Source organism: Saccostrea cucullata, unplaced genomic scaffold (assembly GCF_032062105.1).
Source record: "Saccostrea cucullata isolate Sc308-1 unplaced genomic scaffold, CSIRO_AGI_Scuc_v1 ctg1269, whole genome shotgun sequence".
Classification (NCBI taxonomy): domain Eukaryota; kingdom Metazoa; phylum Mollusca; class Bivalvia; order Ostreida; family Ostreidae; genus Saccostrea; species Saccostrea cuccullata.
Window position 1 is genome coordinate 67,656 of NW_026925954.1, and position 26,160 is coordinate 93,815.

At 33.0% G+C, this 26,160-nt stretch overlaps 2 protein-coding genes across 5 annotated transcripts; one reads left to right on the forward strand and one right to left on the reverse strand.

Annotated features, from left to right (window-relative positions):
• Window positions 1-1,318: 1,318 nt before the first annotated feature.
• Window positions 1,319-15,619, reverse strand: LOC134270158 (microtubule-associated protein RP/EB family member 1-like). 4 transcript variants are annotated; one of them, XM_062752341.1, is made up of 8 exons: window positions 15,484-15,619; window positions 6,929-7,062; window positions 6,705-6,743; window positions 5,732-5,838; window positions 4,231-4,447; window positions 3,891-4,018; window positions 3,381-3,527; window positions 1,319-2,242 (listed from the first exon to the last, which is right to left on the reverse strand). In XM_062752341.1, the coding sequence occupies exons 2-8, from the start codon at window positions 7,047-7,049 to the stop codon at window positions 2,186-2,188; spliced, it is 816 nt and encodes a 271-aa protein (XP_062608325.1). In that variant the 5' UTR covers window positions 7,050-7,062; window positions 15,484-15,619; the 3' UTR covers window positions 1,319-2,185. The 4 variants fall into 4 exon arrangements, with proteins under 4 accessions (XP_062608325.1, XP_062608326.1, XP_062608324.1 ...); XM_062752342.1 differs by having other exon boundaries at window positions 6,929-7,057; window positions 15,484-15,555; XM_062752340.1 differs by lacking the exons at window positions 5,732-5,838; window positions 15,484-15,619 and adding exons at window positions 4,992-5,098; window positions 7,765-7,945 and having other exon boundaries at window positions 6,929-7,057.
• A 101-nt stretch (window positions 15,620-15,720) lies between these two features.
• LOC134270159 (proteasome subunit beta type-2-like) lies at window positions 15,721-22,956 on the forward strand. The gene is made up of 6 exons (XM_062752343.1): window positions 15,721-15,882; window positions 16,024-16,146; window positions 20,680-20,750; window positions 21,252-21,414; window positions 21,692-21,741; window positions 22,720-22,956. The coding sequence occupies exons 1-6, from the start codon at window positions 15,792-15,794 to the stop codon at window positions 22,846-22,848; spliced, it is 627 nt and encodes a 208-aa protein (XP_062608327.1). The 5' UTR covers window positions 15,721-15,791; the 3' UTR covers window positions 22,849-22,956.
• The last annotated feature ends 3,204 nt before the right edge of the window (window positions 22,957-26,160 follow it).

Below are 26,160 nucleotides of genomic sequence, written 5' to 3' on the forward strand. Positions count from 1 at the left end.
ATATATATCCTTGTATTCTTGATTGGAGCTCAGTGAATATTATAATCCTCAGGTGGCTAGACCATCAGCAAACAGCAATATTTGTATAATGTGTGGCATCATGGAACCTCCAGGGCACAGAGGATAAATATATTTTATTCTAGACTTCAACCCATCAAAACTCAAATACCTTCCCCTCTTCCAAAGCAGCCCAAATCCCTTGCCATTTATGTAATTTCATTCCTTGATCTTACATGCAACAACAGTGAATTTAAGATCTAAACATTACCATTATGCTTATTGAGAAGTTAGGACAAATATCAATTACTACATTTTAGAAACAAGGGCTGAAATGATGAACAGTTTGTAATGTTTTGTGCTGAAAAAAAAAACCCAGGAAAAACATTTTATATGTATTCAGCCTACACCCAACAAGTGATGAAAAAACGGGGTTTAGATCAATTCCAGGTTATCGTAATATACTTATTTCCTCTTTTTCCTAATGTGGATTTAGTGCCTTGAGAGACTATAACGACGGAACACAAATTCATGTCAAGAAATTATGGAAACTGGAATGTATGGCGTTTAATACGGATGTCACGGACATTTTTCGACGATAAAGAAATTCTGTGTATAATAGTTTGGGTCATGGACACCAGGGTGTGAATAGTCCAGAAAAGTAGAGCACCTGATATAGAAATGCTACATGCATTGAAATTTACTGGAAAATTGGTCTTATCCGTGGGAAAATTCCTATAAAAGAATTATAAAAGAAATTGTTCACTCACCCATCGCTGGCGATACTTTCTTCTTGAATTTCCATGCTTTCTGATAGGCGCACATTTTCTGCTATCATAAACTAAATATATCTGAAAATCAGCTACCCACCACTCAATTTCTTGCAATGCTTGAAGTAACTGAAAACGTAATATGATTACAATCTACTATATTACGCGTACTTCGTAATTTAACTACATTACGAAAAATCGTAATATAATTTTTATATTACGAAAATTTGTAATATTACGAATTTTCGTATTGGACTGGACTGGCCTAATGCCATTAATCAGAACGGAAATCGACAAGGTTTTTGTAGAGAAAAAAACCAAGCCCGGTCCTATAGGTCAGATCCCTATTTATAATGAAGTGATCCTTTGGTAGTGGTCATAATTCTGCCAGTCCCTCTACAGCCCGAAAACAACGAAAAAATTAACCCCCACAAAAACAGGTGATTTCATAGTAAACATGGATTTTATGATGGAGTAAATCTTAGTAATATATATTTCAGATTTCTTCGAAGCCCAAAATAAAAATAAAAAAACAAAACAAAAAAAAACCATTTGTATTTTGAGCTTTAATAAACATAAGTCATTGTTCAACATAGTTTGATTCATGCTTGGTGTGACTTACAAACTTTATCACATCTTTCCTCCACTTTTTATTTGAATACACTAATATTTTTAACCCTTCCCTATTTTAATAATATATCCTTTGTATCACTTAATTTTGCCTGTAATATTTTTTATTTTTCTTTTTTATTTGTTAGTCAGCAGTATCATTAATTTATATATGCTTTAAACAAAAGCACTGCCTGCAAACTTGAAAATAAAATCAAAAAATTAAAAAGGGAAGACAAAAAAATTTAACCTGATTGAGCAAACATATGTACAGCACAGTAAGAACAAAAAAATTAGTCTTTTAATTTATCCCTAAAAACTTTCCTTTTAACATTACTATAAATAAATAAAGACGTGCAACAAAAGGAAAAATATCAAAACTATGTGTTAATGTTAATGTTACATGCTATGCTGAAATAATATTCTGTTCACAATGAGACTACATTACACTCAAAGGTAAAAAAAAATAGAAATAATACAGCATGGTCAAAGTTTATACCAATATTATTATCACATTCATAAATATATTTCACATTTATATATATATAGTACACTGTGTTTATACAACAGAAGAAAAAAAAGATGGCCTGTGAAAATCAAAGGACTCTTTTTTTTGGTAGCACTTATAATGTATATGACACAGCTCCCCCTTCCAAAACCTCCTGCAGAACATGAAGTAATTGAACATAATTTCGGTAAGGTGTAAGCTTCTTGTAATAAACAGAATCCATGTCAGCTTCAAATGTAAGCAACCGGTTGAGCCAAAATGTCATTGTTTATTTAGCACTAAGTGGGTGTGGTTTGTATCTTCAGTATTCTTCTTCCTCTTCTACATTTCCGTCCTCCTCCGGGGGTGCAAATCCTTCCTGTAATTCAAACAATACTGTAAACAAATACTGTAAACCAGCACAGATTTATCCATCCTTTTATTGTGATACCCCTTTACCATGTAGCTTCATTGTCAGTTTTACAAATCTACATGCAAATACCTCATACTTTTTCTTTTGAAACATGACATGCAAATCAGTAAACATAATTTACACATTGAATATACCGTGAAATCACAAAATTTTTGCGGGGGGTTAATTTTCGTTGTTTTCGAGGTATGAAGAGACTCACGAATTTGTGTCCACCACGAAACGTAAAATGTTACATAACTACTAAACAATTCTCGATCCATAAAATCAAATCCCCATGAACCAAGAGTTTTTCCTCAAACCTCGAAAATTTGACCCCTCGAAAACATGTGATATTGCAGTACTTTGAAAAGCATCTGGAAACCAGAAAGCTTGGGGATGGATTTTCGCTATGTGTGCCTTTTGGGAAGGAAAATTACTGAAAACTTCACAGTTGGATACGTTCATAAAAACATATCAGGTGACTCCGCTGTCTCGCAAATTTTGTGCAGTAGGGGACTACATGTAATAACTCATGATTGCAAATATCATGTGATGTACATGTATGTATAAATAATGCAGCAACAAATGTGTTTATCTAAATATAATTGTGATTTTACTAGGAAGCAATGTGTGCTGACTGTGCTCTGCTCTTTGTAATAGCTTGATCATGTGAAATTGAATAACGATGAAAATGTGGATTAAAAACTTGGATCTTTTATTACAATTATGCTATGCCAAACTTAAGAACGTAGTGCGGGTCAAATTTTAACTTTTAAAGTTTGACTGACAATAACTAGCCAAACAATCAGGTACAATTAACAATTTATCATTATGCTTTCATCAAAATTTAGCTTCTCTCTATAAATGGCATATGTTTTAGCATAACCCTTAATATCAAAACATTTTGGAAAAAAAAAAAAACTTGCCCCTGCTTCATTTTGTTGACTCTGAAATGCAACATTATTTAATAAATTTACAATTTCCCTTGTTTAGTGCATTGCCCCCAATAACACTGTGATTTGATGTTAACTATAAAACATATTACACTGTTTGTTTCAAGCAAGGTCTCCCAGCCATATAGAAATTCTACAGAATGTAGACTTACTTCTGTTGCATAAAGGACATCCATAATTGACTTGACCACTTCATTCTCCTCGTTCTCTTGGCAGGTGACCTCAATATCTCGGAGTTTCCCAAAATAAAAATCTCTTTCCTTTTCTAATCCTTCCACCGTTAACCTCAGTTCATTGATCTGAAAAATTACACAGTGTACATGTGGATGAAGAAACAAATGTCATCAACATTATCTAAAAGCCTTTAAATTTCAAGTAGTGGAAGGAAATATTTTGAAAAGATCCATTTTTTTTTCATAGATATCAGCTCTATCTTATTATTAGAATGCTTTAAACATTCTGAAACATGCGGAGGTTTTTATTTTTTTATTTCAAAATATAAATCAACACGAAGTAGTTGTCAACATTGATGTGCTCTATCATCATTTATAAAATTAAACTTTCAAAGAATCCTTATCTCATCGAGACCAAACATTTGATATTTCCACTACCAGAAAGACACTGCTGTATCATTATCAATTATCATTATGTATAATTAATACCTGTTGTGTTAATTCAGCTATTTTTGCACTATTATCTCCTCCTCCATGACTGCTGTTAACTGTTGCTTTAACATTTGCTACAGGTTTACTTATAACAGATGTGTTCTTTGGGGCTGTTTTTGCTGGAGCTGAAAAATGAAATAAAATTATGACAACATTCTATAACATTCTAACTAAACAATTGTCAGAAAATACAAATAATCATTCATTGATAATTTATTCTTAACTTGGAATTGTCATTTATAGATCTAAACTTTTTTTTGAGAGACACATATAGATTTTATAAAACACAAAAAAGCCCAAACATTTCTATGACTGTGGTTCCCTTTGTAACTCTCACCTCTAGCGGGCCCCCTGGAGATACCAGATTTTGCTGCTGCGGGAGATTTGACAGCTGCTGGTTTACCCACGTTTCCCACCACTTCCCCGCCTCGGGCCATCACCGGATCGTACTCTGTGTCCCCATTGAAATTGGCATCAAAGAAACGCTTGAACCACTGTACAAATTCAAAGTTATCTTGGAACCTTCCCTTAACCAGTCTTTCGACAGGAATCACCTTGAAAAAAATTCCTTGAATTAATATCAGCCATAAAAGGATTAAATTACATTATGGATAGTTTTAGGAGAAACTGATTTTTGTTAAAAGCAACGTTTATCAATGTTATAAAACTTTGAACATATATGTAAACTTTATATGTAAAAGAACAAAACATGGCCCTTTCCCATATTTTTTTTCCATCACCACCACCATTTTCAAATTAATAAAAATTTCATTTTTGTTAGAATACAAACAAAACAATAAACATTGTTAGCCTGTGGATAGTAACTATTCAAATAAATCATATCAATATCAATTAGCACCCCCTCCCCCCAAAAAATAATCATTATCAAAATCAAAAAAATCTCTATCCTACAAATTTTGAAACAAATAAACATCTTTATGCATGTATAAGTTGCAGTATCATACGAGTATTATACATATTTAAAAAGAGAGAAAGAAAGTAATTAAAAGTATGGTAGATGAATAAAAAGGTTTGAGATAACAATTGGAATCTTATAAGGTATGGCGTACAGTTTACAAAAACAGCACCACCACTTACCTTATCCACACCTAACTTTCCAAATGAGGATTGTAGAATTTTGTAGTTCTGAATATATTCATGTTCTAACTTTGTATTGAATTTAATTTTTTTAATCTGTATAGAACCTGAAATATACAGAAAAGTATACAGCAGATGGGAAAAAAGAAGGAAACATTCATAGCACCAGGAATAACTGTTAGTTGAGCATGCTTCGGTATGACAAAGATGCAATAAGAATACTTGACAGTCCAACACAGAAAAGTTCATTCTTTTTTTTTTCTCCACTGTTCCCAAACTACCAACATGCAAATTACCCCGGTACTTAAAGGACACAATACCAAGCTAGAGTTTAACTGTCAAGTTCTGCCTGCATCTGTGCTACATGTGACCTGTAACTGAACATTTGAATTCAGTGAGAGTCGCTATATAAGCAGGACATGCATAAGTAACAAGGTGTTAGGTTTCCCCTTCTTGTGTCATCCCTTTGGTCATCTGTAACAGATGGAACCAGGTGTAAAATCAGGATCATTGTCTAACCCTTCCAGAAGCTGAATCACCAAAACATGAACAAAACATTCTACATCGCATTAACTCAGTCATATTAATTAATTGTATAACATGCTGAAAAGGGTATGGCCATAAAATAGCACTGATTTCAGAAAATGTTAAAAAGAAAAGCAGCAGAGAATTTTGATCCCAATAAAAGTTCTGGAAAAGAAGACCAATCCCTCCTTGTTCCTCGGCCCTTCCTCTCTCACCTTGTCCACGCTCGTTTTTTTGAATGAATTTTGTAGGAGCTTGTAGTTCTGGATGTATTCGTGTTCTAATTTTGTGTTGAATTTAACTTTTTTGATAGGAAGGGAGCCTGAAATATCACACATAAATATATCAACTAAAAACATTTGGTGAATCTGATAGTTGCACAGGTAAAATGTCTTCACAAGGATACAACACCACTCGTTACCATACAAACTGACACTCATGGAGGATTCATACATGCTTCCCTCTTAGCGAAAGAAATGGATCTGGTTGGTTTTGGGTTTGTGGTAGCTTTGTGGTTGATTTGTTTTTTTTTCTCGAAAAGATTTCATTCAGTCTAGAGTGATACTTTCAGTATTAGAAATAAAAATATTATTTCAACTTTTCAAATTACTGAGAAGTGTAGATAAGCCATTTGAAAAGTTGTTTGTAAATTAGAAAAGCAAAAGTATCTAAATCTGCTACATGTAGGTCCAAAATAAGGCAAAAGTGTTATGAAATTTTGTCCCCCCCCCCTTCCAAAGCCAATGATGAAAAAAGAGATGTATGTTGCTTATTTGATGAAGGGACTTTTGAAGCTTTGCAGCAATGTTGTGGCCAGAATTTGAATTAAAAAGCAGCTTCTGATGTTGAACAATTGGTTTGACATGTATGCAAACTGCCATCAGCAACACATTTTCATGAATATTAATGTATCAATTAAACATGTTGTGCACATATCTCTATGTATGATAAACATTTAATCATATATACATTGTATACATATTAATTCTTATCTCTAGTGATGAATAGATAAAAAAAATTGTATTAAATTTATCTACATTATTTAGTTAAATAAATCTTTGAGGAAAAAGAAAACCTAAATATGTTTCAAGTATATCTGCATAAACGTTTTATATATCATTAAAACAAACAATGTAATTAACTTCCTTATTCAGATGATACTAAATTCTATAAATAAATAATACAAACCAGGAAATAACATATCCATAAACTGGCAGTAGGCAGCCCCTGTTAACAGAAAAATGCATTAAAATGGTAGTGAATTTCAAATGAACAAATTTGCATTGTAAAAAAAAAACACCAAATAAATTAACAAATCTGATCTCAAGATTTTATCTACTTTTGTCTATTATATTTAAATGTAATTTTTTTTTTTACATGTTTAGTCACAATATACGTTTGCCGACACCGACCTGAACAGAGTTCCTCTATTTTGCCGTAACTTGTGTGGATGCTGTCGTTGACCCAGGCCAGGATGTCATGGCGACTGAGATTGTCTGCCTGGTTGTTGGTGCTATATACATTCACAGCCATGGAGCGGTCTGTTCTGCAAAGAAAACAACCCAGCATTACAACTGCTTCAATAGTGACTTCTCAAAAACTATCTAAATGTTTGGTTAATTTCCCAAACTTAAAATACTGTTAAGAGAAAAAAAATAATCAAAATAATATAATTTCCAAGCATTTGAGTTTTCCTAGCATTTGAATATGCACAAGTATAAAACGAGCATGTCTTTTGTACTAAAATTGAGCTAGGTTTTGTAAACAAAACACACTTCAGAGATGAAAAATACAAGAAGTATATTTATGGCAGTGGTCTTTTAAGCAACAGTTCTCTTGATCATTTTCTATTAGTGAAATAGGAATTGATATCAGAATCATTATGTACATGTGGTAAGCAGTATCCCGATGACTAGACAAGCATTGACATTTCTGTGGAAACATATTTTTTTCACTTTTTATTTTTAAATTATAATGAAAATTCTGTAAAATATTATTCCATTTTAATATATCTACCTATAAGGATAAATATAAGACAGTGACTGACTACTGGTAGTCTTGTATTTCCAAATAAATCCTTTCCAAATTAATTACATTTCCTTCTGACAACCTGAGCGAATCATCCATAAATAGCAGCAGTAAAAACATTCAGCAAAACAGGATAAAAATGATTCAAATAATCTGACTCCCTACTAATTCACCTATTTAAATCTTTTCATTACACAGCACAAATACGGAGCATACTGACCAAGCATTCTCTCCCTCAAATCCTGTTCCCTTAAAACATGAGAGCGAGCTTTTCTCCATAACTGAGTAGCCCGGTTGTTGCTTCTTTCCAATTGTCTTTGTCTAATTTGTTGCTCTTTTTCTTTGTATCTAGCGACAGGATCTATTCCACTATGGTAGTAGGACATATTTCTTACAAAATAAAATCAGTCCTCCCCCATCCCATTCGTGATAAGATGATTGCATGGTCTTATTGACCTAGCAGATAAGATAAATGTGAGCAATATATTTGATATTTATGTTGTTTGTAATTTACATATTTTCATTAAGAAAGTCTTCAAGAGAAATTGGGAATATTGGAACATCAATAGCAGCGGACCATTTCATATTTTTATGGTATTCATATTGCTCACTTGTGTCAAATATGTGTTACTGATAGAAAACTTCTGTGTCAATATGATCTTTGAAAAATGTAATAAACAAACAATAAAAAAGATCCAATTCTCCCTCCACAAAAAGAAATAAAAAAAATTTCATTTAAGAATATTTACTCAAGTTTCTTTTATCAGAAAGGCTATAGATGATATTAAGAAAATAAGATATGCAAGTCTTTCATTTACAAATTTGCAAAAGGTACAACAACTTTTAGAGATTGGCTAGGCAGACTTGTCGAAATTCATTTTTCATGTTGTCAAAACCGGTGAAAATTTGTCTGGATCGACCAATAACTTTTTAAAAAAACATCAGTCCAGATGACTGCTTGAAAAAAATCAAGCATGATGCAAATTTAACTAGTGCTAAAGTATACAAAGACTGAGCTTCAAGTGTGCTGTAAACGCTCCCCAACTCCCTTTTGGTGCCATATTCCCTGTAAGCTTCATTAAATAGGACAAAATCTATACATTATTCTTTAAAAACGCCAAGAAAAATTCAAATTTTAGCATTGCACGTGTGCGCATGTGAATGCATGTGCGTAATGACCATATCATCTTGTTTACACTGTCTATATATTTTAATATACTAAGTATTAAAGTATTTAATCCAACTTTTTAAAAAAAAAACACTATTCAAGTGTACATATATTTTACCCGTATTTGTGCACGCACGTGCATATTTTTCATTACAATGTATTTTTAAATAAAAAATAAAACTTATATATTGTTTCCCACCCCGTTTGCTTTAAAAAGAAAAAAACACATTAAAAATTTCAGCCAATCAGATTGCAGTGCACAGTCATTCAAATCGTGTATGCATGTGTATGGTGACCATATTTTTACTTGTTCAGCAGACATCCTTAGTAAATTGTTTGTTGGAAATGCCATCCTGAAGCATTTGAACACAAAGGAAATTATAGCTATTTAAATTTTAAGCCAATTTTTTTTATTTTGATAAAAATCTCAGTAAACATAAATATATTTTCTGATAATTGCTATATATCATCAACAAAAAATATTTTAATGCATGGCTATTTTCAAAATTTCAAAGGATAATGGGCAAAAAATAAGAAAGATATAAAGACTTCCTACTTTTGGTCAATAAAATGCAAAGTGCACGTGCATGCGCGTGAGATTCTAAACAAACTATACCATGTCATATTGTCTATGCTACTAATATATCCTTATGTTATAAGTTTCAAAGCATTTAATCGAAAATTTAAAAAAGTTACGCCTATATCAATTAAATCGGTCATTTCACATGTTGCACGTGCACGCTCTTGCAAGCACGTGCGCGCTAAAATTTAAGTGTGAAAAGCAAATCTACATAACATGTTACTGACCCTAAAAACATTTCAATTTTTGTTTTTATTTACAGCTATAAATAAAAATAAGCAAAATCCTTAGGAGCAAAAAGAAGAAGAAGAAGAAAAATAATAATAACTAGTGCTAATTGTAACGGGGACCGTTACAGATGTTCCCCAAACGCTCCCCAACTCCCTTTTTGTGCCATATTCCCTATAAGCTTAAAAAAGACAAACTCTATGCATTTTCTTTAACAATTTTTTACCCAGAAGTGTACCAATTTCATTCAAATTTTAGCATTGCACGCGTGCGCATGTGAATGCATGTGTGTAATGACCATATAATCTTATCTTCACAATCTATAGATTTTAATATACTAAATATCAAAGTATTTAATTCAAAAGTATAAAAAAATACGCTAATTCAAGTGTATTTTTAATTTTACTCATTTCACGTGCACGCACGTGCTCACATGAGCATGGTGACCATACTTTCTTGTAGAAATCCATTACATCTATGTATGACTGCCAAACTTCTCAACACCCAGTGTTAGGTTGTAAAACCAAGGGAGTTATAGAAATATATATATATATTTTAGCCAATCAGATTGCAGCGCACGTACATGCACGTGTATGCATGTGAATAATGGTGACCATGTCTTCTTGTAGAAGTCCATTATATCTATCCATGTTCCAAATCCCATCCTGTTTGGTTGAAAACCAACGGAGTTATAGCTATTTAAAGCATAAGCCAATCAGATTGCAGCGCACGTGCATGCACGCGTGTTCATGATAATTGCTACATATCTTATTGTAGGATATCCTAATACATGCCTACATTTAAAATTTCAAAGGATTTCGTCAAAAAACAAGAAAGATATTTACACTAACAGTCAGCTAGAGCGAAGCGCACGCTCATGCAAAAAAATTTGCTTTTCTGACCATGTAATCTTGTCTATGCTTCTAATATATACTTCTAATATGAGTTTTAAAGCATATCATCAATAATTTAAATAGTTACGTCGGTATCAATTATATTGGACATTTCTCGTATTGCACGTGCATGCTCTTGCAAGCACACGTGCATGCACATGCTTTTATGATATTTCTTTTATTACGGGCTGTAGATCTCCCTAAAGTATGACTATGTTCAAAATTTCAAATGATTTTATGAAAAAACAAGAAAGATATTGAAACGTTTTTAGCCATATCAGAGACGAAGCGCACGTGGCTTGACTGCAAATTTGCTATTTTGACCATGTCATCTTGTGCATACTACTCATATATCCTTACATTATAAGTTTCAAAACATTTCGTCTAAAAATAGAAAAGTTACGGTTATATCCATTATATATTGGTCATTTTCCACAGTTTTGAAGTGCGCGATTTGAAGCACGTGCGCGCAAATGACCTTGAGGCGCAAATCTACATAACATGCCTACTTACCCAGAAAAAAAAAGGTTTAGGAAAATTATCGGATGTGTATTTTACAAGATTTTTTCCAAAAATTCTTTTGGATATGAAAAATAATAATAAAAGAAACATGTCATAGCTAGGTATGTTCCCCAACTTTTAATAAACATGAAATTCCATGTCTCGTTGCGATGCAACAACTCAAGTGGAATTTTATGTAAGATGATATGTGATTTTAAATAGATGTTCGTTAAAAGAGAATATATATTTTTTTTCCTTCATTAATTTTTAAATTTCTCTTTTTTATCACCAAATTCTAAAAAAATCTTTTAGGGTCAGTATTGCATAAAAAATATTCCCCCTTAGCAGGATATAAAGTGTCAAAGTTTTTTATTTTGGCCTTGTGACCACCTAATTACGTAACATATGATCAAAATTGCATCATATATTGTTTTTCGTTAAATAAATACTTTTGCTTCAGTAATGTATAACAAAATATTATCTAGAGAGTTATAATATCAAAGAATGTAATTTAATGTATCCCTAATGTAAGGGGTCAGAAAGTCTTTTGATATCAAATGAAATGGTCTTGTGATTTTGTGTTTTTTTCAAATTTTCAGAGATTTCTATTCGTTGAGGAGATATGCTAAATAGAAATAAGGGGAATGCTACAAGCTTGTAATTGCCATTTTACAAAAATTCAAATTATGCATATTGTTTAGAATATTATTCTGACCATCTTTTGTTAAATATTGCTTATCAATATTCTCTAAAACAAATATAAAACGTCAAAGATTTGACAATGCCCCTTATGATCCCTAATTACGTAACATTCATAAAATTGTATGCATATATTGTTGCCAATCGTAAAAAGAAAAATACTTTTGCTTCAGTAATGTATAACAAAATTTTTGATCAATAAATAGTTATAGATAAAAGACTGTTGGCCCCTCTGAGCCCCTAATTTGAGGGGCCAGTCCCTTTTTCTTGAAATCAAATGAAAGGTCTTCGTCATGTAGGCATGTTCAACACTTATTTCAGAGATTTCTATTCGTTGTAGATATATACATAGAAATAATTAGGGGCCAAGATTCAGATACAACCTTAATGGGGCCATTTTACAAAAATTCAAAGTATGCATATTGTTGACAACATTAGTTCGAAGAACTTTTGATTTATTTCTTATCAAAATAGCGCCCCTTTTTAAGATATAAAGCAACAAAGATTTAGCGATTCTGGCCCTTTGTGACCCCTTATTACTATTTAAATCTTTTCATTACACAGCACAAATATGTTGTTGCAAATGGTATAAAATCTAATAAAAATCGAAAAATCGTTCCCAGAAAAAGTGATAAAATTTTTTGGTCACAAGGGGGACTGAGTAGCCCGGTTGTTGCTGACAATCCAACGTCTTTGTCTAACCATTTGGCCATCTTTGTATCTAGCGTTTTCAAATGCTAATATCTTGAGATTGGCTTTTTCGATTTTCAAACAAATTACATATTTGGCTTCTGCAAAAGGGTTGCATGGTCAATTCTAAAATAAAAATATAAAAATGAGTTATATGTTGAAAAAATACGTTTTTGTAATTTACATATTTTCATTGAGAAAGTCTTCATTCGCAAGAAAAAGGCGATTCTGCAATGCTATAAGTCATGAACTATCATTTTTATTAATCTTTAGTTCATATCTAAAGCATGTTTTCGCTACTAAATCTGTGACAAAATTGCATTTTAAAATCAGGAAATTGTCCATATCTCACGACCGGAAGTAAAAAATCATCGATTAAAAAAATTTCCAATAAGGTTCTTTTATCAGTACCTATCAGATGTAAAGTTTCATGAGAATCGTCCTAGTAGTTTACAAGAAATCGCGTGCACAAAATCGGTAAGAATAATAATAATAATAATAATAATAATAGTTGTCAAGGCCGGTGAAAAGGTCTTCCGTTGGAGACGGAATAACTTTTAAAAAAACAGAGTAAAACAATATGTTCCCCAACAAGATGCAAATTCAATAAAGGTCTGGATCAGGATGCGCAGCTGATGGTCACAAACACATGAAAAAAGGGCTGCATATGCAGCATGTTGGCGTTATCCAATTAAATTTGATATAGCAAAGTAATAAAACATTGTATTTGTAAGAGACATATATATCTTTAAATTAGTGTAGTAAGTGCATTATCAACACTGCTGAGAGTACCGAATGTCGTCACATTGCAATTTTTTTTGTCTCACTTGTTCGCATTATAATCATAAACTAAAATCCTTAGTTAAAAATGTCCAGATCAGAGCTTAATAGTGATTCACATCTGACCAACTCAAACTAGTAATAGTTTGGTTCTGTTTTGCTTTTAAGTAGGTCGAAATGGCCACGAAAAAAACAACATAAAGTTCAATTGAAGCAAAACCATTATTAATTACAGATACATGATGTCTATCTGTCACTTTCTCACAATCCCAATGAAAAATTACCATGAAAGATTTGGTTTTGAAAACTCTACGTGTTTTATTGTACAACAACAGTTTAAAAAAATTATTTGTATAAATATCAATTTATTATTAATCTTGTTGTCATTTGATTTTCTTGTTAATGCTCTTTTCCTTTCTGCTAGTTTTTTTTATTTACGACAACTGTTGTGAGTTATATGTTTCAAATTTAACCAAAACAATACTGTATACAGGGTTATTTTCGCCCTTTCACACTTGCAACCAATTTTGCCCCGTTTTAAATTCGCCCAGTCACCGTTTTGTTTAAGAAAATATAATGTATATATCTTTTAAAATTCGCCCTCGATGTAAAGCAAAAATAAAACAGGGGCGAATATTTCCCTGTATACAGTAACTAAATCGAGTTGAAATAGGATACATCTAGCTCTCTAAAGCTCTAGTATTTATTGAGAGTTAAAGAGAAGCTTAGTCAATAATATAATTTTATATAATTTTCTGCACCCAAACCAATTATTAAATTTGCTTCTGCTTCTTCTGCCTCTGCCATGCATTGCTCACAATCATCTAGAGCGCTCTGACAAAGTATTTGCGATTTTTTAAAAATGGTGACGTCAACAATATACACTTCATTTGTTCAAAAGGGAATAACTTTTAAACGAGCCGATTCATCCAGTGAAATTTTCAGTGAGTTATCTTTCGCAAGTAAGCGACGTAGTTTATCCATTTCCGTCGTCTGCATTCTTGTAAAATCGTAAAAAAAAAACATATATCATTCACCATGGGCCGAAAATCAAAAGAATTGACGAACGATGTACAAAAATTGATTGTTGAAATGAAGTTAGAAGATAAAAAGATGTCTGAAATTGAAAATTTATTGGGAATATCGGAATCTTTAATCAGATCAATCTGGAAAAAGTATTTATATACGGGGGAGATAAACAAAGCGAAAAGAAAAGGACGTTCTTGCAAGATATAACAGCAGGATCAGAACTGGCTTGTTCGTGTCACAAAAATGAACAGGGAACATGTTTTAAGTGACAATACGAATGATTTAAACAGAAGTAGGGATGCAAATGATCATGTACATCCATGGACAGTGCAAAGATTTTTACATGAACACGATGTGAAGAGACAAGTGGTAAGAAAAAAGATGGCTGTGTCACAGGTCAACAGAAAAAAGCGCATGTCATAGTGTCTCGAGAAGAGAAAACTTACTGTTAATATCTTCTCTGATGAAAGTCAGATCGTTCTGGGTGAAAACCACAGAGTATATGTTTGGAGAACATTAAAAGAAGCATTCCTTCCCCAATGAATGTGTCCTCCGCGACAGAGAAGGGTGTCTATTATGGTGTGGGGTTGCAATACATATTATGAAGTTGGAACCCTTTGCCAAGTTGTCAACGGGAATATAAATGCAAAAAATATCCTACAATTTTAGAAAACCATTTATGGCCTGTAATTGCTCTGCAGTTTAGCAATAAACCATACATAGAGCCCATATTACGAGGGACTACAAACTGGAAAATAACATTCAAACTATTGTGTGGCCAGCACAGTCCCCGGACATCAATATTATTGAAAACTTGTGGCTTTGATTTAAACAAATTCTACAAAATCGGCAACAAAACGTAACGACCCCCGAGGAGCTCTTCGCTGTCGTTTCGGACATATGGACTTCATTTGATCAGAACCTTACAAGAACTCTGTATGATTCCATACCACAGTATATTTGTTGTGACTATCGCTGATGGTAGGATAAACATAAAATTTTTGTTCACTAAATTTACTCTTTCCCCAAAATGGAACTGTGAGATACTCTTTCTAACACATTATTGTCTTAAATTTTTGCTAATCACTAAATTTACAATAACAACAACTTATAAATTTCAATCCCACACAAATATACAAACAGAAGATGTATTAACGACAAAAATCGTTCATACTGTAATCCTCAAAAAGTGATTTAAATCACAGGAAACATGACTGAACGTTTTAAAAAGACAGAGATTATTCGGGAAGAAAAGTTTGAATGAAAATAACAAATTGACAATTTTATCAACGTTCTTAATTAAATTCGTAACTACAAATCTGTGATTAATGGACATTTATCCACAGGAATAAAAGAACTATCATATCATACCTTTCTCTCACTTAAAAACGCAAAATTCCTGTCTTCTGAAACAATGTCTGTCTGTTAGTCGCCCGGCGCAATTCGTAGCTCGGAAATAGTCGGGTGTTTCCGTAGGTTATAAATAATTTATTTAAAATATATAACACATTGTTTTCTTGATCTTTTTGGTACAATTTTCGCTATATTAATCATTTTTTAAAAATAAAATACTAATAATTAATTTTCAGATGACAAAGGGTAGATAACTCCAATTAATCTCACCGGAAGCGCATTGGTCAGTTTTGCTTTTTCATTCAGACAGAAACAAAAAAGAAAACATGGAATTTTTGATAGGTATTCAGGGGAAAGACTTTGTGCTTGTGGCTTCAGACACTTCATCTGCAAGGAGTATACTTTCAATGAAGCAAGGTAAACGATAATTGGATTGTTATTTTTGAATTTATTCTTGTGTATCCACTGCTGATCAGACATAGAAACCCAGAAAAGGTTGGAGAAAACTATGTAAATGACATACGATGAAATTTTTTCAATATCTTTTAAACTTTTTAGATACTGACAAAATGCACAGAATGACAGACAACCTTCTGATGCTAGTGAGTGGAGAATCGGGAGATACAGTTCAATTTGCAGAATTTATCTCCAAGAACATACAACTCTACAAAATGAGAAATGGTATGCCAACTATAAGTTTTTAGCTCACATGAGCTGAAGGCTCAAGTGAGCTTTTCCAATCAGAATTGGTCCGTTGTCTGTCATCATTGTTGTGGTCGTTGTTGGTGTCGTTAAACTTTTCACATTTTCATCTTCTTCTCAACAACCACTGGACCAATTTCCGGTACCTCGAATTACCGAAATGCCCCTGATTTACCGAAATGCCCATGGAAATTACCGAAATGCCCCCTAAAACTACCGAAATGCCCTTTAAAAACTTAAATACTTTGATTAATATGAAAGGTAGTGAGTTTATTATACATATTTTAAACTCAGAAATTAAAAAAAAAAATTACAAATGTGTTTTTTGTTCAAAAAAGGTGTGTTTATCTAAGAGAGATAACTCTGGTATTTGTAGTTGATCTATCTCAATGTAATATTCGAAAAAGAACTACATTATTGTTTCAAATTTTATATTACTGTCGAAGATTTGTTTTTTTTTTACGTGAATAGAAATTTTGTAATGCTTACGCATTAATCATTTATATCACTTATTTAAAATTCGTTGTTAAATCTCGAGAAAAAAGATCGTTCGTTGCCGGTTAGTTAATACCTTGCTAATGCTACGCAACTTATAATTAATCAAAATATTTTTTGATATATTTGTTAACAGTTAAATTATTTTATCAAAATGAACACACATGCACAATATCGACATATTAATCCGATTCAAGGAAAACTGTACACTTATATATATTTATATATTTTTGAAACAAATGAAAGCAATTTAATTAATTTTGTTTTCATATTAGCAGAACTATTTTCTTAATGTCGATGTAAATTTACATGCCGAATAATTTAAATTAATTAATTTAAACTTTTAAGTTTAATATGCTATAAGAATTTCATAGTTCTGTTTATTTGGTGTATAAATTTTACAACTCTGAACCCCAGGGGTTTATTCTCCCCTGCTGCATACAGTCACTGTTAACTTTACCGGGTAACTTGGGTTTAATTAATTATTATTCCAAGGATGTCAATTATCCCCCACTATTCATCTTTAGGTTTATTTATTCTTATTTCGGTTTTCGTGTTTGGGTTAAATTATTGTGATTTCAATCTTGATCTTTGTGTTGAATTATTTCTAGTTTGATTGTTTAATAATTCATCTTTGGCTTTAATATTTTTTATTTTTTTCTTCAAAATTATTGCTCTTATTGAGAAGGCCTCCACGTGGCAAGAGCTGGGCAACGGTATCTTGGGGTAAGGGGTTGGGGTGTAATTTATTGATACCGGCGAACATTCTTAAGTACTTTTTATTACAAAAGATATATTTTTTTGAATTTTAAAAATCCCTTTTATTTTTAAACCTTACGTTATTATATTTATATGAGGTGTAAATAAAACAGTGTAATATATTGTACTTCTTTCATTTTTTCTTCTTCTTCTTTTTAAATGACATACGGTATAAATTTTTGTCAACAAAATAAAAGAGAGAGAGATCTAGAGAGAGAGAGAGATGAGAGAGAGAGAAAAGAAAAGAGATCATTAAATCATAAAATAATATTACAACAACGGACAATAACAAGCTTCCCGTTGCGACAATGTTGCAAGAGTTATCGCTCTTAGTTGTCACAAATATTTGAGCGAATTAAAGGCATTTTTTCACATTTGTGTTCAAAATACACAATTTGATTAATAAAATTTATCATAAATTATCATAAAATGCCTATTAGAATATAATTCCAGGGGCATTTCGGTAGTTTTAGGGGGCATTTCGGTAATTTCCAGGGGCATTTCGGTAAATCAGGGGCATTTCGGTAATTCGGGTTACCCACCAATTTCAACCAAACTTGCTACAAAGTATCCTTGGGTAAAGGGGATTCAAGTTTATACAAATGAAGGCCACACCCTCTTCCAAGGGGAGATAATTATGAAAAATTCATGGCATTTAAAAAAAAAATCTTCTTCTCAAGAACCACTGGGCCAGAAAAGCTGAAACTTATGTAGAGGCATCCTGGGGTAGTGTAGATTATAAATTGTTCAAATCATGACCCCCGGGGGTAGGGCGGGGCCACAATGGAGAATCAAAGTTTTACATAGAAATATATAGGAAAAATCTTTGAAAATCTTCTTCTCAAGAACCACTGGGCCAGAAAAGCTGAAACTTATGTGGAAGCATCCTGGGGTAGTGTAGATTCTAAATTCTAAAAATCACGACCCCCCGGGGAAGGGCTAGGCCACAATGGGGAATCAAAGTTATACATAGAAATATATAGGAAAAATCTTTGAAATTCTTCTTCTGAAAAACCACTGGGCCAGAAAAGCTGAAACTTATGTGGAAGCATCCTGGGGTAGTGTAGATTCTAAATTGTGAAAAGCATGACCCCGGGGGAAGAGCGGGGCTACAATGGGGAATCCAGAGCTGTGGAAAACTGCCGGTCATGCCGGCAAGACCGGCAAAAAATGCCTGTGACCAGTAAAAATGCTATCGATGTCGGTCCAAATGACCGACCTCTTTCTTTGTTCAATGTATTTGTTTTTCCATTTTGATTTAGGCCTATCATCGGCGCACTTCCCAGCTTAATTTTCGAACCTTATATACGATTGCTCAATACTTTTTCTTTTCACGAGATCGAGGCTATAGGAAATGAAAGCGAAACCAGCATTGTCCATGACCTTTTAAATTTACAAATGAGACAGAATTAGGTAGTTAACATAAAAAAAAGATTAAGACAGGCTAAATACCTGGGTATTTAAAACATTTTGACAAAAAAAATTCAAACACAATTGATTAAAGCGGTAAACCTAGTACTTCCGTTGTTCCGACTGTCCCAGATTTCGTTTTTTCATCGATCATATTCATGATGTTGGTATCTTTTTTTTATTGATGCACAGAATTTCTTAGACTCATTTTCAAGGTAAAATGTAATTCCCAAATGCATTAATGTTTTTAAAAAATTACATTTACTATGAAGAATTATCATTGTCACCTGCCCAAAAGTGATGAAATAAATGCAAAAAAAAAAAAACAAACAACATGGAGGAGGACTTGGAAATGAGGACTGAATGTTATTACTAAGTAAATTGTAATTAAGAAAATAAATGTTATGCTTTTCTTTTTAATTTTGCAACTTACTATTTCGGACCGGCAAAAATCACTTCGGACCGGCATATTTTGTCTTCTTGCCGGTCCGAATGACTGGCTATCTGAAAAAGTTTTCCACAGCTCTGGGAAGCAAAGTTTTACATAGAAATATATAGGAAAAATCTTTAAAAATCCACTGGGCCAGAAAAGCTGTGCACATGGAAGGATCCTTGGGTAGTGTAGATTTCAAAATGTCTAAATTATGATCAGTGGGGTAGGGTGGGGATGCATTATGTATTTCAAGGGGGAAATCTGGTAAAGAACAGAATGGTCAAAGCTTCTCAGGTGAGCGATGTGGCCCATGGGCCTCTTGTTACTGGAATTAACGAAAGCAGCTGTTGCAGAAAAAATACATAACCCGCGTATTAAGCGGGTTATGTAAATTTTTTCTGCAATAGCTGCGTGGGTTTCTGCAATAGCTTTAATACGCGGGTTATGTATTTTTTCTGCAACAGCTGCTTCCCTTAATTCCAGTAATAACAAAGAAAGACATTTTATTGTTTATATCTATATCTGTTTAAATAATCATTTAAAGTAGGATTAAAAAGATTAATTATTGTATTAATGATGCGAACGTTTTTATTCATTTCATTGATGGAACAGCCTCTGATCAAGAAATCTGTACAGGCAACATGCCTACTGTAGTTCATGCAGTGATTAACCAATGGGTTTTCTTAAGAAATAAAGGAGAAAATATTCAGTTGATGTAAATATATTGACATGTAAGCATCCTCATGTATTGAAGATTTAAATTTGTTCAAATTAAGAGTACCCTTTGGGGTAGGGAGGGAAACAATGTGGAGTCCGATTCAAATTATTACTAAGTAATGTATACAAACAAAATGTTTTAAAAAATCTTTTTCTCAAGGATTTTCTCAAGATTGATTGATTGTATATTTCTCAAGATTGATTGATTGTATACTGTTTAACGTCCCTCTCCAGAATATTTCACTGATATGGAGACGTCACCATTGCCAGTGAAGGGCTGCAAATTTAGGCCTATGCTGGGCACTTACGGCCTTTGAGCAGGGAGGGATCTTTATCGTGCCACACCTGCTGTGACACGGGGCCTCGGTTAATACGGTCTCATCCGAAGGACCGCACCATTTAGTCGCCTGTTACGACAAGCAAGGGGGTACTGAGGACCTATTCTAACCCGGATCCCCACGGGATGATTTTCTCAAGAAGTTATATGCAGTATTGATATGGAGGCATTCTCAAGTAGTATTAGAATTCAGTCCCCCACCCCCTCCCATCCCCTCAGTAATCTTTTCAATTCTGATCCGATATATCATATGTGCTTTTTCCTAGCCGATGTGCTTAGTTAGTAAGAGTATTGTTGATTAAATCTTTTCGTCAGTTGTAAGTCATATTTAAAAATAAATTGTTGTTAATTTTCTTCACAGGATATGATTTATCACCAGCAGCTGCTGCAAACTTTACCAGGAAAAACTTGGCTGACTATCTTAGAAGTCGGGTATAAAACATTTAATGTTTCTTACATCCTTACATTGAACTTAAATGGCTTTTTAGCTGAAAATTAAATATTCCATTGATCATCTGTAGAAATGAAAACATTTTTAATGACTAGGAAATAAAATAGTTTTGCATACTACATGTATTACATGTAATACAATTTTTGCCTGATGACATGTTCCTCAAATACATGTCTTAGCATTTCTTTGTAACATTTATAAAATATTTATAATTATGGTACAAAATCCATTAAAATGACTTTACTTATGTTGTAAGGATGAGAAATTAAGAGAGGAACCGTTTATATTTAATGTGTATTAGGTATTTTCAAAATGTGCAATTAAAAAAGGTTATTGAATGAATATTTAGAAGTAAATGTCTACCCTTGGTCTTTAGACCCCCTTAATTTTCAAAGACTTCTGGTGGGCATGTTTCCTGATATTCAGTTAATAACTCCTAAATAATGAATGAACATGTACATAAATATATTTTTTTACTGTAGACTCCATATATGGTCAACCTGTTGATGGCGGGATATGACAAAAATGAGGGGCCCTCCTTGTACTTTATGGACTACTTAGCCTCAATGAACAAATGTCCATTTGCTGCCCATGGTTACGGTGCCTTTTTCTCCCTTGCTATATTAGACAGATTTTACACTGAAGGTACATAAAGACTTTTCTTGTTTTCTGTTGGATCTGATTGCAAGTCAATGTGCTGAAAGTCGATAAGCTGAAAGACATTTAAAATATATAAGTCTTTTTCTGTCTTCAGAAAAATAGAAACATCTCTAAAATATTTTGAAGTGCAATATGCAAGAAACTTTATACAATACAATTGAATACATATAGTCCACTTTGACAGTAAGCTATGAAAATGGATCATATGCTGATCATGTATTCCTTTTTAATATGCTTTAATGTTCATTAATGCATTTTGTAGACATAACGAGACCCAGAGCAGTTGAGTTATTGACAATGTGTATAGAGGAGGTCAGTAGCAGTCTCATTTGATTTTTTTCTTTGCTTATCCATCTCGATAGGATATTTAAGTGAAATGAAAAATTATTTAAAAGTAAAATTACCAATGTTATTTATGCAGGAAGAACTTTTCTAATTATTATGTATAAATGCTTTCATTGTTAATCCCTACAATATATATTTCTACATTCATGCAGAAATGTCACTGGGAATTTGCACAATAAGATTTAAATTAAAGATGCTTGAAAAACATGCAACATTTGTGTACTGTGCATGCATAAATTAATTTTTTTTCCAAGAAGAAAAAATTCTCAATTGTTCAGTGAGAAGGGCATGCGCCATAGTCGCATTGAAGTGAAAAATGGTGCAGAAAATCAATCTATATTGGCACCAAGGTGCGCAATCACTTTTTAGCTATCTTATTTGGAAACATAATGCGTATGACTTTCTTACTTGTTTTACTTTCGGTTTTAAATGCTGTCAGTTTTAAAACAACAAATCTCATTGGTGGAAGCCCGTTAACAATGCTTCCGGTTTGACGAAACACCTTGATTAGGTACATTACTACATTTATTTGTAGGGTAGGGTGGTGCTCAATCCGAATTTTGAAGTAATTCAACACAAAATACGCGTAAATTATATTCAATGCAGGTTCCATTAAATTTGCTGCACTGTATATTTAAAAAAATGGATTCGGTTAATTAAAAACATGATTTCTTTCGTATTTCATATTTATTGGTCATTTTTTTTGTTTCTTAAAATGGACCCTCAGATTAAATGATGGCCCATTCATTTTCAAAGTGGCCCATTAAAAATTTTGACAGTTGTGCCATTGTCCAATTGACCTTTTTGGCCTTCCTAATCACTGGTTTTTTGAGAGACCAAATATAGAGAAAAAAATAATGCTAGCGAAATTGTGATTTTAAAACCAATTCCAGGTAGCTTAAATATACTTAATGTACACTTTGTAATAAATAATTTTATTTTCAGATTAAGAGACGATTTATCATAAATCTCCCAGCATTCCGAGTCAGGATGGTTGACAAGGATGGAATACACGAACTGCCAACAATAAAACCTAAGTTAACCGTCCCTACTGAACCAGTAGAATCTTTATAATGTAAATGTCATTGTATCTAAATAGTGCTACACATTAGACATTCTCCATCATTTTTGTCACATGTCTATTACTGTACATACTTCTCAAAACAATGAAATGATCTTATATATGTTTGTTTTGTTATTTTTCATTGAAGTGGAGGATATCTTCTATTGTAAGATGATAAAGGAGAATTAAATGAGTCATGGAATCTTGATACCTTCAAGATGTTTTCTCAGAGACAAAATCTTTGTGTTGGTATAAAGGAGTTCAGAATGAACTTACGTAACATATTCTAATGTCCTGGACTTTAAAAAGAGTACCCACAGTTATATGGGTTGCATTCAAGGAAACAGCAATGATAGTTTTTATTGTTTTTCGTTGACTCTAGTATAAGTGCATGGTGTTTGATGTTTGACATCAAAGCAAGCCAGGGGTCCTGAGTCAACACGTTGCCGTTGGCATATTTCATTCAATTTCTGTGGGCTTGCTTCTTTCATTGCGAAGCACCAATCAAATTGAAGCTTTAAAGATAAATATACATATAAGGATTCAGTTGACACCTCAGATGCATGTGTTACAAGTTGTTTATCATTGAAAGGCTTAATGTGAATGGTTGAGAGATATGGAAAACATTCAAGATTTGCAATTTTTCCAATAGATGTCCCTACAGTCAGCCCACGAATATTGAATGAAATATGCCAGGGGTCTAACGGCAACATGTTGACTCAGGACCACTCGCTTGCGAGGATGGGTGTTTGACGTTTCAGTCAACACTTTAATAAGCTTAATATGAAGAGAGGAAGTAAAATTGAACTTGAAATTATAGGTTTATATACTGGTATGGGATTCTGAGTTAAAGCTTTTTAACATTATAGTTACAGCCCAGAAAGGAAATTTTATAGATTTCTGCCAGTGCCCAATGACCATGAACTTGCTGGTGTGACTTTAGTCAGGACACACTATCAGATCTTAGCAATTTTTATATCAAAAACAAGCTTGCAGGTCTTAAACAATCTCTGAAAAAAAAATGAACTTTCATCAATTCTCCATTACAAAGATAAAGCTCAAGCAAAAACCTTATTTTTTTATGCAGCAATCTTAATTTTTCTTCAGCCAGACATTGGATCAAGGTTGTAATATACCCTTTGGTGAGTTGGTCATAAGCAATCCCTGTACAGGCTTCCAGTGATTCCCCTTCACTATTCAAAATTAATAGCTGGAACACACATTATATCAATCCCTGTACCTAATATGAGCTTCAAAGGATTCTCCAAAATGTAGTAGTAATACATGTAGTAAGTAATAGCACAAGAAATTTATAATTTTTTCTGCAAAATACCAATGAGATTGATTTTGATGGAATGACCTAGGTCCAAAGTTATGACACACTGTTTGGTATGAGCTATTCCCTGTTCTAGCATGCTGCTATGTGACTTTCCATCTGAACAAAAATTTGATAATTTTTTTGTCAGTGACCTTGAACTTGCTAGAATGATCTTGTGTCAAGGTCATGACATTCATTAGTGTCATAAGCAATCTCTGTACTTAGTATGATCTTCCAAGTGTTTCTTCATAAGACAAGAGTCCCATGGGCCTTTTAGGTCACCTGAGTATCATGTAACAACTTTCCAACAATTGAATTTGATTCGTGCTTAAAACCAGAGGCCATGAAATTCACAATTCTGAAAGAGGCACCATTGGTTATCATAACTATACACTTAGCATGTTTACTTCAGTTACTTAATACCCAGAAGTAGATCAGAGTAAAAAAGAGAAAATGCATTTCCACTTATCAGTTGTGCACCCCATCCTACAGGAACCACTGACCCTGGGGCCACATCTTCAAAATTTTGGAAATTTTATACATTTTGTTTCATCATGTTGTTGATTAATATTAAAGTGCAGATTTCAAAGCATTCCTAAAATAAAAAGATTTAATGACCTTGATGTTGTGTAAAATTTTCATTGTAAAAGCCTTTAGAGATATCGCGTGGAAGTGAGAGATGGACAGACAGACCAAAATTAATACAATGTACTTTATGAAAGTGGGGGACAATTAACATCGCAGGTTTGGTTCCTTTTGACAGTGTATAAATGTCCATTAAGACTAATACCTGATACTAGTAATTACAAAAGGTGTTTCACATTTTATTTTTTAATCAGTAATTGATAACTTATTCACTCAATAACAGTTAAATTAACTTTTGATTGACAAATATATTAATAACATTTTATCAAACATTTAAATGATTTGTCTGTTGCAAGTATCATTAAAATTTGTCACTAATTCAGATCTGCTAACAGGACCCCCATTCCCCATTATACTCCCCCCTCTCTCTTCTTTTTTAGTCCCCCACTGAAAGAGAGGGATTATTAATTGAAGTCTGTCCATCTATCCGACTAACTGTCCATCTGTCTACAGTTCTATCTGTAACGCTTCTGCTTTAATGCGATATCCAGAGAAGCCTTGAGTTGCAATGAAATTCTAAACAATAACTCCATATGGCCGAAGGAGGATTCATATTGATTTTGAGGTCAAAAGGTAAAAAAAGTTCAAGGTCATAAATTCGAAAATTTGTCTGTTTTAACAATATCTTCTCTGCACGATGTCTCGAGAAGCCTTTGAGGTTTTGCATTGATATTTTATATCACAACTTCCTTTGGATTAAGGGTACTTATGTGACCGGCCGTCGGGGAGGGTAGGGGTCCACTTGGAATAAGTAGTGCACCCTACAACACTCGGTCACGCAGTAACCATTAGACTTGGTTACTGTCCTTGACATAAAACCTTCAAGGATTAAGACATAAGTAGAAATGTCTTTATCAGTCTTTATTACAGGAATATGTACTGTAAGCTTCCTCAGCACCCTGTCAAATGCCAATCAGCTTACAATGTTTCCATCCCGTGTAAATTCAATAAATTATAAAATTACATTTTTATCAGGACTACTCATGACATCCGTCCACATATAAAAAAAGGGGGGGGGGGGGGCATCCTCAGCCCGTCACATGTATTTAAACACCCTTGATAATTTACTTCACATCCTTGTAAATCATAACCAAGTTCCATTTTTTCGTTTCAAATATTTCATTTAATAAAGACTTCAAAGTTCAATGAAATATAACAAAACAGTCAGTACATCTATGAGTATATAAAGTCCTAGCTTAACATCTCTGGCCTAATAAAACACAGTGGATTGCGGTGTCCGTGCGGTGGAGAAATTATACACTACTTAATTTGTATTAGTTTACATTATTTTCTTTTACCTAAGTCACTAGTAATTTACAGTCAGTGATGTTGATGACGTAATATGATCTGATCGTTACGA